The 20,834-nt window shown below is 43.0% G+C and overlaps 1 protein-coding gene across 3 annotated transcripts in view; it reads right to left on the reverse strand.

Annotated features, from left to right (window-relative positions):
- The window catches only part of prr36b (proline rich 36b), a 41,423-nt gene extending 21,143 nt beyond the window's left edge, over nt 1-20,280 (reverse strand). The window contains exons 1-3 of one of the 3 annotated variants that reach the window (XM_085158368.1): nt 19,923-20,280; nt 2,788-3,519; nt 2,332-2,419 (exon numbers count right to left, since the gene is read on the reverse strand). In XM_085158368.1, the coding sequence (XP_085014494.1) occupies nt 2,332-2,419; nt 2,788-3,412 (713 nt within the window). In that variant the 5' untranslated portion in view covers nt 3,413-3,519; nt 19,923-20,280. The other 2 variants (XM_085158369.1, XM_085158370.1) reach the window with 2 other exon arrangements.
- Between the last annotated feature and the right edge of the window lie 554 nt (nt 20,281-20,834).

The raw sequence follows: 20,834 nt of genomic DNA on the forward strand, positions 1-20,834 counted from the left end.
AGTTTCATCTGCATAGATAAATTGCTGATTAAACACTGGTAATGAACTAACTACTGAATACAGCCCTAACCCTGATAGTCCTCATGTGTGTTTAATGGTTTTATATTTCCAAGGAGTGGAGACTGATGCACAATGGTGGGACGTGACGGAGCCAGTCGGTATAACAGAAATGAAATCATCAGAGCAGTTCATAAACACTGCACGTGAGTATTGTGCACCGCAATATAGATTATCAAAGTGCCCTTGTGTAACTCGTTTTAATAAGATGTTTGTACATCAACCATTGCATAAAGCTGTAATCTGAGTGTAATCTCCTCAATCCAACTGTTACCCGTGGCACAGGGAGAGTGAGAGAATGGACGGGGGTGGGGGTGGGGAGGATCTAAAACACTTTGCGGGTCAGGTGGGAGAAAGTGGTTGGCAAACCAGTGTGTGCTGGGAAGGAAAATGTTAGGATAGTGAAAAGTATAGACAGTATGTTATATATTGTATTAACAATATATAACATACTGTCAGTGATTTAATAGGGAAGAGAACAGGGGAGCTAGCTACAAACAAAATCGAGCTTTCCTCGGTCATATAAGGACCATCTTCGGGAGCAGGTATAGCTCACCGTAAGGCTATTATGGCTCTGCACTTTCTCCCAGCTTTCTTGTCTTCCCTCTGCTGTCCAATATAAAGAAAAGGCTTTAAAAAGACTGTCTTCCATTCTGTTACAGCAGCAGATGTGTGTCTGAAAAGCATTTTTTAATGTCAGCAATTATGATATTTGACAGTGTTTATAATTCCTTAATTTGGTATTGAAGAAACGTAATAAAGAGATTTATCTGGATCATTCAGGTAAGGAAATCCAATGAAGTTGATTCTGTTCATCTGGATGTTGAGTTAACAGACCCTTCTGCTGTTGAGGAAGTAGCTTAGCTGGTCTTTCTTGTTATTAACCTTTCTAAATATACTGTTACCACCGTCATGCTAGCACAAAGTTGCAAAAAGCAGTGGGCTAGCTTAGCCTAGCCTAAAGAATATGAGAAAGAAACATCTAACCCTGACCTGATCTAATGCTTTCTAAGCCCACTAAGCACTTTGTGTCTAGTTTGAACTCTTTTAAGATGCTATTTTTGGACACTTGCTTTTTGGGTGGATTAAAAACATGTTATAACAAGATGCTGTAATTAGTGAGCTTCAGAGGAGTTAGTGGTCAAGAATGGTTATTCCCTCTAAACTGAGCTAGGCTAGCTATTTCCTTCCTTTTAATTTGATATCTTTCCAATTTATTATTTTCTAAAATGTCCAACTTTTAGCATCTTCCTGGGAATGCTTACATGGTCGATCTCTCAGAGGCTATTTGTTTACTCCAAATAATGCAATCTCTTTGAGATGGTGTTTCGAACTCAACAATGGGTCTACACACAGACATACCAACAAGATGACATAACACGACAGGGGAAAAAAAGGAGGCTTTGCATGAACAAAACAAACAAAGTCAAAGACGAGGCAGAAGGATCAGCTATTCAAAGAGCAGCTTGAGTCCCAAAGGCTCCTCTGCCTGATCATGATCATCACGGCGTCAGACAAAGGCCTCCTTCAGCCTCCTCTCTTGGTCTGTTGCCAAGTCACCTCAGGATTCGGCACCATGCATACAGCATGACTCAGGTGAGGAACACATGTTGATCTGATTTCCACATAAACATAGTGTCACAGCACACACTGCCACACAGAAAGAGCAAAAAAACCCAAACAAAAAACAAAAAAAACCCCAGAAAAATATCTTGTTCTTCGTTTCATCTTCCCAACGCTCATCCTCCACTCTCTAAATCCCTCCCCAAACTTGTTTTATTAATAATGCTGTATAATGATGAAAGCCTGCAAGGCATTACTCTAAGGCTTGTTCTGACATTGCCTTGTTGCTGGCCTACTTATGCCCGGCCCCTGTGAGCCTGTATGTGGGGGACCATTGTCCCCGATTCCCCCAGGGTGCTCTTTCTTAAACAGCGCCCTCTTTGAACCTGTAGCCAAGTGAAAGCCTTTTGAACTAACAGCTTCTCACTTGGCACTGAAGAGATTTGTAGTGCTTAGCTCAGTCCCTGCAACTCTTGTCATTTGCATTTGCAGCTGTTCTGAAGCAAATTTTGAAATTTGGTAGCAGTTTTCAAAAGGAAGAAAAGAACACTGAACATTTTTGCCTGGAGGAGTCTGCGTCTGCGTTATAGATAGCAGCCTGTGTTATCTACAAACGCACAGAAAGTATCTTTGTGCGTGCTTGTATGTGTAAACAGATTCACACACTTGAGCACGGCTGAGGCTTCAGTCCAACGCAAATGTCACACCTACCTGGTTGTCTTGGAAACGGGGGGCTTATCGGGTTTGGGTGAGGCAACAGAGCCGGGCTTGGTGGAAGTTGCAGAGGCAGGCTTGGGAGCTGGAGACAGGACAGGAGAGCAGAGGAGGGGAAAAAAGCAAAAAAAAAAAAAAAGACAGCAGTGTAAAACAATAAGAACATTATTATATGCTGTAGTAAAGAAGTATATAATAATAATTTTCCTCAGATATAGGTCAGGCAGAGAGCTTTTATCCAGTGTGTCACAAGGATCTAGGGCAAAAACATTTATAGTTTAGCAGGAGTCACTGTAGCATGTCTAATATGTGAGCTGAATTCATCTGATGAGCAGCTATATGCATATCATCACATTACAATGAACACTCCTCATTAGAGCTTTGAAAACATTTGCTAGAATGCTAGAATTATATTTGTCTTTTCACGCTGATCTTGATGACATTTTCACCAACCTGGGGGCTTTTTAGCAGCTGCTGCAGCGGTATTGGATTTGACACCATTAGCATTTGTGGATGGGGTCTTTTTGGCTGCTGTCGTTCCGGTGGTTGACTTTGCGCCGTTGGTGGCAGGAGCGGCCCCCGTGGCTTTCTTCTCAGACACTTTAGCCGATGTTTTGGAGGCTGGGGCGCCGGCAGTTCCTGTTGGTTTTTTCGACGAAGCTGAGGTCAGGGTGCTCTTTTTGTCTGCTGCAGGCTTGGTCTTCTTAGCAACACCGTTGGTCTGAGGTTTGGACACACCGTTTGAGACGCGGCTCTGCGATGTGTTGGGCCGTGAGCCGGTTGTAGCCTTGGTTTGAGTGGTGTTGCCGGGTTTCGTCTTGGTCGCGGTCTTGTTGGTACTCTTGGCTTTGGGGTCTCCCGAGGTCTTGTTGTTGGTCTTGGCAGCTGGGGTTTCCTTGGCCTGGTCTCCCTGTGTTTTTTCCTGATCTCCTTCACCCCCCAGCTGCTGTGGCATCACCTCTTCCACCCCGCTGGCTGCCTGATTGGGCTCCCCGGGTGGTGCGCCATCATTCACGGGATTGGATTCCAATGTTTCCATTGGCTCCAGCGCTGCCGTGGCAACCCCATCCGGCTTCATCTCCCCTCGAATGGCCGTGGTCTGACACTGCAAGGCAGGGCTGACTGGGGTAAGTTGCGCGGGACAGCCACAGGTCAAGATGCGTTCTGCAGATGTTAAGGGTTAGTCTGGAAGGAGAGAATACACAGAGAAGCTCAGTTAGTCAGCAGCAAGACCAGACATGAAAAGCAGTTCTCACTGCTATCAATAGATGGAGGCCCAGGAATGTTGGTACCCTCAGGAATCAGATAAAGGATAAGCTTATATCTTCTAAAAGCTTCAGCACCACACATTCAGAAATACTTTTACATAAGTATCAGAGAGGTGGAATAAAACTGTAAATGTGCAGAAATAGAACAGTATGTCTCATTAAAGTATATAAGGGGGGACTAAACTTCTACAGAATATGAAAAACAGACAAAATTAGTACCAACTAATAGCAAAATGTGCGTGAAGTCTCAGGAGTTATAGAGGGAAGGACAGAACAACATGTTTACTGCAGAAACAACACATTCTACTAATAGCCTTCATTCATTTCAAAGGCAGCTGCACTGCAGTTGCAAACGGTCCCCTCTGTGGCACGAAAAAGCTCAGTGACACACTTGGCCAGTGTTGCTGTGATGGTTTTTTCTTATTGCAAAAGACATCAAAGTCACTAGTGTGGAAGACTAGTTTTCTAGGATAGTACATTTAAGGGAGTGCAAAAAAAAGTTTATCATGCAGATTTGCATGCACACACACACAAATGTACAAGCCACCTGTAATAAATGTTAAGACAGTCAGCTTTTATAATGGAAGAGGAAAGTCAACACAGCCTGCTTCCCACTACCAGGCTAAAATGGTTATAAAAAGAAAAGTAGCACGAGGTGGGAGAAAGACTTGGATGTGTTTGCTAACTGGGTCAAGGCAAGTACAATAAACCCAATAAGGCCAAAGGCAGGCGGCAGTTTGACTGATGGTATGCAAACAGAGCAGTCAAAGACATAAATGAACATGAAGCATCTGAGGCCTGAAAAAGGTCACAATCTACAATAAAATAGGTCCACATATCTAGTTTTTCCCCAGCTACTTGTGCGGGGAAGGATCAGCAGAAAAGGACAGACCTTCACAAGTTTAAGAGGAGCGGGGTGGGTTGGGAAAAGCAGGAAACTGGCCTGCTGAAGTTTACAAACAGAGCAAGGAGCCGGCTGCGAGGAAGGCTAAGCAGTGAGACAAACGCTTAGGCAATACAGAGGCCAGCCCAGAGGAAGAGGCTTGGCCTGTAGAGCATGGGAACAAAAAGAGAAGGTGGGAGAAAGAAAGGGAGAAAAGAGATGGGGAGAAAAGAAAAAAAAACCCAAGACAAAATGAGATCACTATTGGCTTATGTTTGCTGGTATGACGTTAGGACCCAGACATCAGTAGTCATCCCAGTTTCCACTGATCTAAACTTGTATGCGCACACTCACTCTCCTATTTCGAGACGAGAGGACAGACTTCATCTTTATGCCGATGGCTTCCTGGAAACAATTCCCTCACTCACTTCATCTTTCCTTCCCTCATCTTCGGTCATCCACTACTCATCCCCTAAACTCAATCTCAAATGTCAAAAGGCCTTCTTTCTTTCTCTATTGATCCTTCCTTTCTCCCAACCATACCCCCCATCCACCCACTCCCCTTCAATTTCCTTCCTCCCCCCAACTGCTCCCTCTCTCCCTCCATCCCCTCTGTTCTCTGTTTGGTTTTGCACAGATGGCCGGAGCAAGGCCAGAGGGGGAAGGAGAAAAGGATCCGTGTATCCCAAACAACACATAAGAACAGATACACACAGCTAGTGCAACAGGCCACTGCTCAAAACAAGCAAACAGGCTGAGAGGGAGCTGACGGGTAGCTGCTGGGAGGGACTCATGGTCACAGGAAGGTTTTTAAATGCCACGAAATGTGGGTGGTTGGTCACAGATTTTACCAGAAGGGCAGGGCGGGTGATGAACAGGGAACGGAGCGAGGTCTGAAGCAAAAGATTTGGGTTTCATCATCTGCACTTGTTTTATTCAACATTTTAGGAAAAACCCTAATCTGCTTTTTTGCGTAAGATTAGATTTTAGGGATGATTCATAAAAGTGGATGTGGATGTGCAGTATTCAAATGCCAGGCTAAGAGTTTTTGTTTTTTTTTGCAAAGCTGACAGAGCAGACTGGCTGCAAGATCCAGCTAGATAGTCAGACAGGAAAAAAAAACCATTATGCTACAATGGCGGTTGGGGGACCAAGCCATGAACAACATATTTGCAAACGTGTGCAATAAACTTGTGATCTTGTTGCCTCTGAAATGGTTGCTTTAAAGACGGGGACCAGGCCTGTAACCACTCATAGTTGGCTTCCATCTTCAAAGTGACTTTGGTACGTCAAGATGGCAATAAGACAACAAAAAGACAGAAAAGACAGTCTACTATCAGTTTACAATTGAACGGAGTCAAGTGGACACAATCTGTTTGCAATAATATGGTGATAACTGTGTTAAATCAGCAAAAATTGCAAATCCTTTTCATCTGCATACACAATCTTTCTCATTTAAAACTTTTATTCAGACTCCAGCAAGAACTCTATAGATTTGAAACAGAAATCCCACCACAAATAGAGCCTGCATAAAAAATATATGTGCTTGGCAACCTTGCTTTATAGTCAGTGTACAACACAACAAGTTGCCAACCAGTTTCCAGTTGTTCTGCTCATAGCCACAGACTGTGCCAAAACAGACTGCAATATGTTGTTAATATGTCTGTGTTAATAATTAAGTCAGGTGACCGGTGGAATTTCCTTACAACCAAAAGTGGTGTTAGGGAAACTTCTGGGCACCTAACATCTATTTCTTTGAAGAAACAACCATCTGATGTTATTTATTCTAAACCCTGCTCCACCAGGTGAAAAGTGTGCTATAGTAATATAACGTGTGCTGCTAAGAGTAGCAAGACAATACACTTTGCACTGAACACTTCCACATTTTGTTCAACAACAAAACAAAACCTCATTCAAGTTGTCCCACTTCTAACCTTGGGCAGTTCCTTTGTTAACAGAAAGCCATGTGATCAGCTTTGTATATCTAGAGTTTCATTACCCAAATGTCAAGGCTTCATTTCAGAGTTAAGTCCATGAGTAAGTACAGAGCTAAAGTAGTCACAGCTAGTTTAGATATATCTGACAAAACAGCCAGACATATGTTTAATGTTTAAGTCTTCAGGTAATGACACCAGGTTCTTTATTAAATTGTTATATGAGAGCAGTTATTTTAGACCATTTTATTTTCAATTTCAGATTGTAGGTGACCTACAACATAAGATACTACACAAAGAATCAGCAAGAAAACACTCCCTAGTAACAATTTTAGTAACAAAGTAACAAAATATTTGTTTAAAAAAAGTAAAAGACAAAAGCCTGTTTATACAAAAATCAGTTCAATTCAAATTGAGTTCTAGTCAGCCACCTCAAGGTATATTGGGAGGTAAAGATCCTAAATAATACAGAAAACATCCCAACACACAGATGACTTGCTATGAGCAAGCACTTCCTGTTAAAACTCCCTTTTAACAGGAAGTAACGTCCAACAGAACCAGACTCAGGAAGGGTTACGATGCTCGGCCACTTGGGTTACGGTGAAGGAGAAATGACCCCAAGAGTGCAAATCAGCAAAAAACATCCAATCATAAGCTTAAAATGAGATCCAGACCGATACATCCTTAGGCGAATATCAGCCTACTAAAAGATACTGATATCAGAATTTTTCACCTACAAAATCGGTGAAGATATTTTCTCCCAAATATAGTCAGGCTCTAATTAAAAGTGTCACTCTTGGCCCATTAATGACAGATGAGAAATATATAAAATATAAAGGGACAGAAGAAACATATTGTAAAAACAATAAGCCACAATGCAGGATCTTGACACTCTGATCCCTTTAACATTTTATTCAAACTCACCACACTGGTAATTAATCTTAATCTTAATCTGTAATACAAATCTGGAATAGCTATTAACACTGTGACCTAACATGACACCAAAGTCAACCAGGAAATAAGACTGCATCTAATCACTACTCCCTCCTCCTCTCTGTTTCTCAGACTCTGGTGTGCAGTTTATGTTTGGCTGCCGCTCTTCCCACAGCAGACTACAGCATCTGGCCATGATCTTCAATTCACTGCTCCTCTCCAAATTGTGTGTGCATGTTATAGAGGGAGATAAATCCTGAGTGCATGTTCACAGCCACAGGAACATTTCTCTTTCTCCTGCAAGTTTCCAGATAGCTGTGAGATTGTACTTGTTCCTGGCTCTTTGGCTCATACACCCTCCCTGCGTCATCAGGACCATCAGTCAATGGTAGGCATAAACAGGCTGGAAACTGAATGTATGTTTTTCCCCCCATTCGCTCTCAGAGAAACTGACGGAGTGAGGCATCCAGGCCACATTAATACACTATCGTGATTCCAGAAGCTAAATAAACAGAACTGAAGTTTAAGAGTTCATGTTTAGTTTGCTGCCAAAATGAAATTGCCTACTGGACCTTTAATACTCCAGTATCCTGTTAGTGTTTTTCTTTTTATTTGACCTGTCTGTTCATCAGCCTTTTCTTGCCACGTTCCTCCCCCTTAAACTCCTTGGCTTCCGTTTTTTCGGTTGTTCTTGGACTATTTTAAGAAATATGAACTCATTTATAAACTACAGTGTACACTTTCCCATATTTAAGCCCTTGGGCTTAAACATTTCTGCTATACAGTCTTCCTCAATGTGTTCCAACAGCTTTACTATCCTAAATTTCAACCTTAATTAACGTGTCTCTCCCAACTGAAAGATCTTCATTGCACTAATGCTATTACAGGTTTTCATTAAGCCTAATTAAATTAAAAGCAGTTATAATTTTCCTGTTGCTGTGGGGGCAACATTTTAAAGGCTAAGCGTGATAAATGAGCCTTTTCAGACCTTGTAAAATAATGTTACAAAACACTGGACAGCTGTTTTCTACAAGCTGGGTATAATAGTTGATTTCCATTCGGTGTGGTCCTTTTTTATTTATCTATGGAGAATCTTATTGAGAACGCCTCCTTTCCAACTTCATGCTTTACAATTCCTCCGATGACACACATTTGTACAGCTGTGAGGCATAATTCTGGCATTCTCCGAGCAGCCTTACTAAAGCAACTAGGAATTATCTTTTTTGTTTCACTGGCACTTTAACTATAGCAGCTGGAGATGGTTTTACATTCAGAGAGCTACAATGAGATTACAATAATCTCTCTTACATTATATAATGACGGACCTGCTTTTTTGCCTCCTGCAAACAGTGTAACTCTTAAACCTATATCTTCTATGTTGAGTTTATCAGGTAGAGCATTCTCTAGGTAAAACTGCCCCTAACACTTGTGCTGCTGTGCCAAGAACCCACACCGTCTGTGAAATCTTACATAATACACAAGCAGGCATTTTTATCCCACATGGGACAGAATGTATTCAATGACCTGAGATGTAATGTCTTTAGATTTGAGACAGATGGCTTTGTCAGCTCCATTTCAAAACTGTTTCACATTAGGCACAGTGCACTGTGTGAAATGTTTACACCATAAAACAGTTAAATCTGAGGAGACTTTCTGGTCAAACTACCCCAGAAGAAGCAGCTGCACATTATCAGCTGCCCTGACCTTCCGTGGCCTGAGCAGCACACGAGTGCGGGCGAGGGATCTGCTGCAGAAGAACTACTTCCTTCACAAAGAGTGGGTTAGATCAGCTGCTGGCTGTGTCTAACTTTGTTTACATAAAAGGTAAATTTTTCTTATTTACCTAAATAAGGCATCCGTTACAATTGACAGTAATATATACCCAAGGGAGATTTTGTTAGGTACACCTGTTCAGCTGCTGAGTAATCCAATCACATTGCAGCAACCAGCCGGCAGTTCTTTGGATAAAAATGCCTCGTTGATGTCAGAGGTCAGAGGAGAATGGACAGACTGCTTTGAACTGACAGGAAGGCAGCAATAACTTAAATAACCACTTGTTACAAACAAGGTGTGCAGAAGAGCATCTCTGAACACATGGAGCTTTGAAGCAGATGGGCTACAGCAGCAGAAGACCACACCGGGTTACAATATAACAGATTTAAACCAACAAATGCTCAAATGTAAAGACTAAACAAGGATGAGTCTTTTTAAAGGGTTAATTTAGCTGCTTGGCTTGTTGCACTTGTGACCCTTTTTCTCATCAGTGCTGAAACAACAGCTCCTCTGAAGAAACAAATATGCAGTGAAGCAGGGATGTTAAATCCATTTTACACGGTGGGCCACATCCTGGCTCAACTCCCCTTTCTGTCAGTGTAAAGAAATCTAACTACACATTTAGCTGAGATGTCTTAATATAAGAAAAAGAAGTCATCTCAACAGTGTTTCTTAGTTTCTCGACATGAAAAGAAACAGTGCTGCAGTAAATGAAAGAAATGTGACTTCAGCTGTAAGAAATGAATGTGTAAAATTACAGAAAAAGATCAAGAGAAAGCTGAAAATGTCCTATTGGGGTTTTGTTTTTTTACAGTTAACCAAAAAAGGTTAAGAGTTAAGTTAACAGCTGCAGACAGAGGATGAACAGACATCTCCACCCTCTATGTCTGAGTGATTATCTCACAGCAAACATTAAATGTCCACCCTCTGTGTTTTCAGCATTGTTGACTTTGTAAAAATGTGATTGTCGGCCTCTGCAGTGGGTCATATGCTCGCAGCGTCCAAGCGGCGTCCTACACCAAATTCCTTGCGAGCCTCAATGATGAGCTGCGCAGTAACTGAGAACAAAAGAAAGCCACACAAATACAAAGACAAATGCACTGGTTCAAGCGTGGAATCAGCAAAGACCAAAAATGGACTCCTTTTTTTTCCCTCCCTCCCATCGTCACCCTCACACACACACACAGCTCACATTCTTTGTGTGATAACCATTCACTGGACGAGAGGCGGGGTCCACCCTGGCCGTCCATCACATACAGGCGGTGTGATAACCCCTGCGTCAGATTCATGGCCATGTTTAAAGTTCAGCTACTACAGTCCAAAACCCCTCATATAATTTTCTGTGTACTGCGAGTGTGTGTATATATAAACACAGAATGTTGCCAACGCTGTTATCAGCTGGTGTTTTTGAAGCTGATCTCATTTTTGGGGCCTTTATTTTCCTGTGTCTACACTTAGCCTCTTGCAAGTTTGCCTTCATGCAAACTGTGATATTTGTTTATGTTGTTTATTTGGTTTTTTTATTACACTTAATAAGCCTTAAGCTGATGATGGGCCAGCCAGCTCTGCAAGGTGAGATCATCCTCCTAGGCATCATCCCTTCCTAATTCCCACACTGGGACATAAACAAAACGTGTGTGTGAGGGTGTGCGTATATGTGTGTGTTCTCACTTGTGCGTGTATCCCAGCCACGCTACAGTGTTTAGGCCAAAGCTGTCAGTAACTGGAAGGCATCCAACTCTGCTGAGGGATCGAAGCTTTTCTGACTGTCTAGACACAAAAATGGCATTTGTGAATAATCAGGTCATCAGCATAGTTAAACGGAAACCCGGTATTTTTCAACCCCACCCCCACCCCTATCTTTGTGCTTTTTTTCCATCGACTACGATCTACTACAGTGTGTACGTGTATATATCAGCTGTGCTTATTGGGAACACAGCAGCTTACGTTTAAAGACTGAAGAGGGAAAGAGAGAGATGTTCTTAATCACAGCAGGGTTGCTTTGATTCATTATGCAGATTAAAATTAATAAGCTGCAGCGTCGCTTATAAGCTAAATGATAAGCGAATGTCATCTGTGTTCCAGCACTGTGGTCTGCCTTCACGTCTAATTGCAGACTTTTGGCCTTATTCTACACAAAAAGACTAAAATCAAAGTGTGACACCCCCACCCACCCCCTTCCCCATCCCACCTTTACCAAAGCCGACCAACTGCCCGAGAGCGTGTATGAGTAGCTGTGGTGGAAAGACAAGTCTGCTTTCACAGTGCACAACTGTGCACACACACATATGCATTCTGTGAGCCTTCTTCTCTCCTCGGGGTGTACTCTAAATAGTAGTCAAAGGGAGGGATTGTGGGGGGAGGAAGCAGTGATGGTGATGAGTGCAGTGGGGGTGGGGTAGGGGAGACACAAGAAAAGATGCAAGAAGAAAAAGCGAGCTTGTGTGGATGATGTAGCACGCTGCTAACGCTGACACCCACTTGCCCGAGCTTGATCGAATCATTCGAGGCATAACTGATGTCTCTTTAAGAGGATAGATGGTTCAAGCTGTAATCTATGTGATTAATCAATCTTTTAATTTGTTTCATTTTTAGCATTTACTTTCTCTATGAAGATGAATATAATTTCAGTATCTTTGCTTTTGCCACTTACTTAACTTTATGTTTAGAACAGCATAAAGAGCAGGAAGAGAACTATTAGTCAAAGATTTGGAGAAAGTAGAAAATAATCAATGAAATCTGCAGTTTTTATGTTTAGTAACTATTAAATTATTGTGAATTATGGTCTCAGCATTAACCAAAATAATCCTCAATGTGATTTTGGTGGCAAAGCAAAGCAGCTCTGGTGAGCAGTGAGAGGACGGGATATTGGTGGGTCAGGGCTAGTTTTTAATGAGCATGCGGTGGCCTTTGACCCTGGATTTGACCTGCTTTTGTCTCCATAAACTACGACCACAAGATAAAGGAGAGTGCTGTGTGCTCTTTAACACCCCTCCTGCCTCTGCCCACTGCAGATTTACTGTTGAATTTATAAAATCAAGTAAATTCATATTCATATTTTCAATGATGCCACACAGTTTGGCTGTCAATCTAACGTTGTCTTCTGTTCTGCATTTCACATTCAACGGCATAAAAGCTCCAAACTTCTGTCTTCAAAGCGCGCAACTCTGCAGAGCTGCTTGAATAATTTACGGCTAACTTGCCTGCAGCCTCACTGCTCATGGGTGAGCGGGCTGATGCAGACTTGATGCAGCTTTACTTGTGACTGCGACCAGAAACTATCGAATGAGGTTGACCGTAGGCATGGAATTACGGTTACGTATAACTCCTGCTCTCTGAAAAAAACGAAGAAGGGGGGAGAATGACACATTCAAGATGCCACACGCTGGCACGGTGCCTCAGATTGTCCATTCAACCTAGTCTAAATTACAACAAGTAGCCTCAGTCAGCTCTCCATCCCCAATCAGGAACAATGGGCTCCATTTACTGGATTCATCTTTGAAATGGATATTTGCATGATCCTCCATAAAACCCATAAATGTCTTTCTAGCTTTTCCAAACTTTTTTAGAAAACATTTTTTATACCATTAAAAGATATAGTGGTTCAAGAGACTTAGATTGTGTCTGTAGTAGAGTGTAGTTCTAAACTACAAATATGGAAAAAACAAATCTCCAATAATCAGCTGCCTCTCCAGTAAGCCTCTGATCCTGCAGGTGTACCACAGTCCAGGACTGCAGCTGGAGACAGCGGTCTCCATTTTGCTCTGCAGTCTTGGTAAGCTCAGTGTAGGGACATGTGAACAAGTTCTCCACCTGCTGCAGGTTCTCTAATGGAGTGGCCTCTAAGCTCTTGAGGACTACCACTGCCACCTGCGGCACAGGACAATGCACTTGGAATCTGACCAGGGGAGACTATCTGGAGTGGCGCCTTGAATGACACAAAGGATCGCCACAACAGAGACTGCTCAGCCAAGAGGGGATAACTACTGGTTAGAAGCGAATGAAGATTCAAAATAAGAGCGTGGCCATTCTTTTGCTTGCAAGAAAAATACTAAAGTGAATCTGCAAATACATCTGGGCTTATATGTGTGGGTAACACTGGTATATGTTTCTTTGTTGAAAAAAATATTAATAATGCAAAATAAGAGGTAGAAGAACTCATTTATTAGTGGGATACAAATCACACCAGTCTTTATTTGAGTCCTCATAAGACAGGGATTCAATTGTGTACAAATAAAGCCCTGATACAGAATGTGGGTTTAAGATATGGAGAAGAGCAAATACATAGCAATGATGCTGAGGCGGCGCAGGGATGCACATCAGAGACATCTGACTGCTGAATGTTTCATCAACTCTCAGCCACATCTTGGCAGAGTACTAACAACAGCAGCATCAGTCACTGATCTAGAGCCAGAGATGAGATATTTCCTTAATTATACACTAACAGGTACTCTACAGTATCCTTTATGACTATAACTCAGTTGGCACACGGAAGTTAAAGTTTATATCACTTCATCGCTGCAGCCACAGACTCACGCCTGTGCCACTTAGTGGGCTGGTTTTGTTGCATGTGACTGCCTCTTCCGCAGCTTCAGCACTGAACATAATGGCTGGCAGCTCATCCATGAGATAAGAGACTGATTAATACCAAACAAATCCCCATGTGCATGATGAGGATGTGCATAAGGATGAAGGAAATAAACTGATAGGTATGCGATGTAGTGGCTGCGTGACACGCCGATAAATCCAGCTAGATGGCTGTGAGTGGCGCCGCTACCTTAATGCTAATCGCAGTCCCCCCCCCCCCTCCAAACACCCCCAACATGAGGTCAGGAAAACCGCCTCTGCCCCACACACAAATAAAGTGCAAACAAAGCCTGCCGCTCTCCATGGCATTCCCCACAGACCGTGGGAGGGATGAGTGAGCAGGGAGAGAGAGACAGAGTGAGGAGACAGCCAAACGGGAGGAGGGAGACAGAGGGAGCTTCCAAAAAAGTCTTCTGCAAAGTGAGAAATCTGGCTGATAATGCAACTTTGTTTCTTTTTTAACTCCTCTCTTCTTTAAACATTTTTTGTATTCCCAAAACTCCAAAACTAGATCACATTATATGTGTTTTGATTGTGATTGTCCAGCTGGTTGTGGACATTACAGGCTCTCTAACCCTTTAATCTATTTACCAACCTGTCACAGAACAAATTTATATCCTTTGCTGTCAGTGGTAAGTGCTTCAAATTTGACCCACTTAACATCTCCAACATTTAGTTCCCTTGTACCTGCTACAAGTTGCTGACTTTCATTAGCATTTCATGGCAGCACTCTTACTCTTTTTGTGCACACAAGATCCAAGAGAGCACTATTATGCATTTTCCTTTTGATCTAAGAGTCATGTACTCTACTACCTTAAGTCTGATTTATGTTGTAGCCTGGCATCTTTACGTTCCACTTTCCTTTGATGATGTTTACACCCTTGCTAGGCATTAAAATATCTATCATTTTTCCTCCCAGACATCACATGGAAAATGTACCCAAATGGATGGAAATACGATTAAAAGAGAAATATTTTAAGGACGTGGATGCTATCAGTTCTCCTGTCCTACCTCTTATAGACAGCACGACCAAAGCAAACATAAACACCTATCGCCTTCTTTGCTCCTTGTCAAGTGAACTCCTTAATGGTGTATAGTGTAGTCATTCCTACCGAATGATTTCCAGTTGTTCCCTGGGCTGCTCAGTAAGACAAAGTGAGGCATGAGAAATACCCTGCAAGTCTTTTTTCTACTTTTCTTGGCTGAGAGGGAGCAGCAGATTGTGTGACAGTCACCTGGATCACAGAAACATGTGATCAGAAAGGCTGGCACTAATCCTTAGGACTCTTCAGGGGCACTAAGATTTTACAATGTCATCAAGTGAGCAACTGAATTAAGAGTTTACAAGCCTGTAAAAATATTTTGTTAATGTTGTAAATGTGATTAAAAAATATAATAACAACTACTGAACAATTTTAAAGCAAAGGGTAAAGAATAATAATGCACCTAATATGTCCATGCTGTATAGTAAACCTCCCCCCCCCCCCCCCCCCACACACACACACACACCAAAGAAAAGAGATAAAACATATACACAGTATGCAAACACTTGAAGCCTTTGGTTCTCATAGTGTGGTGTGGTACAGGGAAACTCAGCACCCTGGGGACAGGAAGATTAACACATGACAGAGCTCATTAACCCTGGACAAAGAGAGATGCTAATCTTGAACAGTTAGCTTCAACTGTCCACAAACTGTCCACAGAAACAGAGAGGCGGGCAAGGAAGGCAGACAAGAAAGAACAAGGAAGGAATATGAAGCAGTTAAAGGGGCTGTAGTATGTCCCAGAAAGTAGACAATACTGTGTGGAGCCAAGGCTAGAGGGGCAATCAGCCCCACAACAATAAGGGTGGAGACAGAGCCCAACCACAAACAACGGCCCCAATGGCGAAGGCCCTACTACAGTCTGGCTAAGCTCCACCGCCTGCAGGGGCAACCAGCAGGGCAGCGCAGAGCTCCACTGTGTGGATATCGATCGCACAGGAGAAAGTGGGGAGCCAAGCAGGCAACTCCACAGATGGCCAGGGCAGTGAAGGAGACAGAAACAGACAGAGGAAGTGCATTAGTGAGGCAGGTTCCTCTGATGCTGTTAGCGCTTCCCCCTGGGAGATAAGAGAGATGTTGACGACATGATTTTAGAGAGGACAGCTTTAAAAAAAAAACAAAAAAAAACGGGGGGGGGGGGGGGGGGGGGGGGGGAATAATGACAGAGAAAGACACAGGGAGAGACGGGGGACCTAACAGAGAATCTAAAGCTAATTTGTAACTTGAAGAGCTGCTGGATCATCTCCATAATGGGCCGTCTGCCCGCAAACAAGCTCCTCTCAGGGGGTAAATGAGATCAGGCCAGCCCAGGACCAGCTGGTGGCTTGGATCAATGACACCAGATAGAGCAGATACAGAGACAGGGGAAGGGACCAGAACCGAGGCATCTGGACAGAAGGGCAGAAACGCTGCTGCCCAAGAGGCTCTGGTGCTCTCTTGAGATTTACAGAGGGGGGACACGGACTTCCGCACGCAATGTACAACCGGAACGTCTCTGTCCTTAAGAGGATTATGCCGTCACGTTTTAAGTGGAACGTGGCACGTTCCAGATGGAATCTGATCTCTTGCAGGATGGCAGACAGGTTGCATGGTCGGGCTGATCAGCACCTACAAAATACATCCTTCTGAGAAGCACACATCTGGCCTTAAAACGGCACATCTGTCCAGGACAGAGACACTTATTTTAGCAATTCATAGGAAGTTGGTGATTTATGTTAGAGCAAAGAATGAAAAAGGCAAAGCAAGATTTATGTCAACAGGGTAAACTGATATGACTGAGAAATAAATTGGCTGTTACAGCTGGTAAGCACCAGTGTCAGGCCCAAATGCCTATCATTCCTGTTGAGCCTGTGGTGAGGGTAGGCTGGCTAGACACTAATATAATCTTGACCAGTTTAGCCACAAACACACGGCAATGGCGATGTATGGACGACGCCATTGACTCCATTATCTCAGAGCCAAAATTGTTAGAGGAGATTGAATGACTAAGGATAGAGCAACCATCAGTCTGGACCAATTTTTTAACTATATCGGTAACCAGATTGCACCAAAACGCAAAAAAAAAATCAAGGCACCACAAACACAATGTGCTATGACAAATCTGGTCTTGAAGCCTAGCAACAGGGCTGTGAACCATGTCCATTATCCAGCCTCCCACCAGAGGAATTCAGAGAGCCCAAACACAGCAAATTACTGCAGCTGCTGGCAAATACAGTCTCGAAACCACGTCGCCAGTTGCCAACTGCATGCCCTGACAACTGAGACGCCACCAACCGAGGCTGCTATCAAGGCTAGAGCGGCCAGACGACAGCAAAGTTTATCTCTTCTTTGTCCTCACTGTGAAAATTCAATGCGGTGCCCGCGGCGGTTTCCTCAAACCTCAATCAGCCAGCAAACAAAAGGAAATGCAGCCAAACATACTGTTTCTGTTGGTGTTTTGATAATCTCCAAACAAGAAGCTATTGTGCAGCTGTTGCCATGGATTAAAAGAGAGCTGTGGGGCGATAGTGGTAATTTCTAATGAGGCCATAAAGTGCAAGGGCCATGGGTTCAGGCCGAAAAAAGCTCGATGACCAGAGGGCCAGTTTTGTCCTTGTCACTACTGAGAAGTTCAGAGCTGGGGGGGTGTCATTCTGAGTCACACACCCACCAACACCAGGCCTTTGACTAAGGGCGAGCTGACACACAGGTCTATTAATGCAACAACCATCTCCCCCTCTCAAGACCGAGGCATGGGTCGAGAGGCCAGCTTAGGGCAAAATAGGTCATTAGAATTTAAATTGCCTTGAAACAAATGCTTATGAAAGAGCTTTTCTTTGAAAAAACTAAAACAGGTATGCATATTTCAGATATTTTAGGTATGTTTTGCACAGACAAATGCAGGGGGAGAGAAACAATTACTGCACAGTTTCTCTCAGTGAATCTGCAAGACCTAAGAAAGCATTTATAACATCCTTTTTTTTAAGATATGAGCTACAACCATTAAGTTAGCTAATGAATCTCATTACCACATGGTTCCTGTTAACGGGGCTCTAGTATAAGTATGCTCATTCACAGTTCAAATTTATTTTGCTTTATTTATTTTTATTTATTTAGTTCATCGACTGTCTGAAAAAAGCTCTTTTAGCCATCTTCCCACTATCTTAAACGCAGATGTCTTTTGATTGGCTGCACCTGGCAAAACATAACATGGGCGTGGTCTATTTGCCTGAGCATGACCATATTAGGACTACCTGCTCTCACTGACATCATACAAAGCCCAGAGTAGAAAAAAACAGTCTGAGACATTGTGATTAGTTTTACATATGGTGATTTGATCATTTAAAACTTTGGTCAGGTTTATTTTAAAGTGATTAAGTAGAAATCTGAAGCAACTCTTTTTTAATTTCATTTAGTGGACACATAGTAGTAGTAGCTGTGCGGGCTATGGGAGACTATTTGAGACAGCGGCGGTTAGTCCTCGTGCACCGCTAACACTGTAGACACCCACACCCTTGATTCCAGCTCCAAAAGCAGACAAACGACAGAGGGATAAATGTTAATTTTCTAAAAGTTGCAATACAAACAAAGACAGAGAAGATACAACTAGAAAGAAAGTAGATAACTCCATCCAATTTTTCCTAATTACAATGAAGCCGATCATTGTAATTAGGAAAAATCCCTCCACACACACAAACACAGTGCCTCTGGCAATAACCTCCACCCTCCAAGTAATAATCTTTCTGAAACATCTTAAATAACTTCATAAAGCTGAGTGTGGTTTTCAATGGCAGATAAATTTAATTTCACATGATTGCATTAGGCTGCATGTCTGTCCTCCATTTGCCTGTCTCATCCCACTGACTCCATGAGTCAGCCATTCTCTCATCCACGCACCAGAGAGAGCAAGGGGGGGCGGCAGACTCACCGATGGCTTAGCCCACCCCCTGACTTAAGAGTCCTGGAGGGTCTCCAAACCCCAAGCCTGAAAAGTGTCCGTATTAGTTGCCCTGGAATGGCGTTTCCTCACGGTCGATCGCTGCTCATTATTTGACCAAGCCGTGCCCACCAAGGCCACAGAGCTCAAGACAATTTATGTCCCTTGTCTGAGCCACCGCTGGGGGAAAAGAATACACTTGTAGGCTGAGGATAAAGATTTTTAATGCTTGCATGTTTGCAATTTATTAAACGCTCTTGGCAAGGCTTTGGGAACTGTCAGTGTTTTCTCCTCCCTATTGTTCAGCAGAGAGGGAGCTTAATCTGTCTTGCTGCACTCACTCACCCCCCCCCCCCCCCCAAAAGAAAACAAAAAACAAAAAAAGGAGTCAGCGAGGGAGCCCCTCCAGCCTTATGCCACAATAGCTGATCACTTTTTGGAGACGAGGTGCTGGTGATGGTGGGGGAGTGACATTAATCACCTCTGATTACATGCCAGCATGAGACTGTGCACAAACTCTCTCTGAGATTTACACTCTCCCTGCAGGATCTGCGCAGAGATTTGCTTTAACATGCTCCAAATACGCCCAAAGTTGGTCTGTTGAATTAAAACGAAAGCTGCAAATTTATTAGCACGATATCTGCCAGCTTCTTTCCCCCCACTGAGACGGCTGAAACATTGCTCAGCAACTCACACTAGTTGGCTCATCACAGAACAATGGGCAACCGCGATGGAGGATGGAGAAGGAAGGAGAGGTCAGAAGAAGAGAAAGTTTAGAGGTTAAAAAGGTGGGTAATACAGTCACACAGCGAGAGGAAACACTATGAAAATAAACAATAGCGTGGATTTAAAAGGCATTTAGCTTTTTTTTTTTTTTTTTAGCTTTGGTCTAACAGGTCCTATGAGCACTTCAAGCTACCATGCAGCCTGCCACCGCCCCATCAAGCCCCTTTGCACGGGAATCAAAGTGACTGAAACGGAGCGGCTCGCCCTCAAAAATGATGAAGTGACACTAAAACAAACCCGTTTATACATTTCCGACGCAAATATCCAGTCACACAAAGAGCAAGCCGGATTCCACTGCGCTGCTTAGCGTTAATGTGAAAACACGAGTAATAACACAGTAAGAAGAGCAGACACTCCGTAACGGACGGCAGACAGTCATTATAAATTGTGGCTTTTAACTAGCTAAACATGACTTATTGACTGACAATAGCATGCTAGCTAACGCTAAAGAAATCTCGACCTTACCGGTTAGTGCAGCGACGAGCTAGCAAAATCCTCTCCAGCTACGCCCAAGTGTTAGCCGGTACACCCAGCCTGGATCCTCGAGTCCGGCAAAAAATAACGACAGAAAGTGAGGTGGGAATTAAAAACGAAACCGGGAATGAGGGGCGGAAAATCGCGGGAGAGCTGAGCAAATAGAGCCGAGACGTCAGACAAAAAAACTTCTAGGTCTCAAGCGCCGTTTTTCACAAGTGATGCGCGTTCCCTGAAAGGAAGAAAGGAGGAGAATGAGGCTTTGCTCCTCTCTCACACACACACGATAGTAGACCGGTGAACGGATGGATGGACAGGCTGAGGAGAAGGCTGACGCCGCCTTCAGGTGCCCCTGGAAAAAGTGGGAATTGTGATAGATTTCAGTATGAGAGACCCGCTATAAAAAATTAACTAAATCTGTTGATGTATCTAGAGCAATTAGTAATATTTGACTGATACTGATAATGCGAAGGGATCGTTGAATTTTTGTTTCGTTTTTTGCCGTTTTACCGTCAGTTAATGCTACTTAATAAAATGAATACCATTTACATGTCTCGAAGAACAATAAACTACACAAAGCTTCAGTTTGCAGCAGGTTAGCAGGTAGACCATTTTTGACGATGGGTAACAAAATCCACAAGCATCGCCAAATAAATAAATAATAATAATAAACACGTATTATTATTATTATCACTACTATTATTATTATTTTAAAATTTCAAGATAATCCTAGGACATTATCAAACCATAGATTCAGCCCAAGTGAGCTAGTTTATGTTATTTTACTTGTTATGATTGATGATCCATTGATGGCGGACACAGGGGAGAACTCCACAGAGAAAGGACTCCATCCCAGGACCTTGCTGTGAGGCATCAGTGTTAACCACTGCACCACCATGCTAC

The sequence above is a fragment of the Neolamprologus multifasciatus genome, chromosome 4 (assembly GCF_963576455.1).
Source record: "Neolamprologus multifasciatus chromosome 4, fNeoMul1.2, whole genome shotgun sequence".
In the NCBI taxonomy this organism is placed as follows: domain Eukaryota; kingdom Metazoa; phylum Chordata; class Actinopteri; order Cichliformes; family Cichlidae; genus Neolamprologus; species Neolamprologus multifasciatus.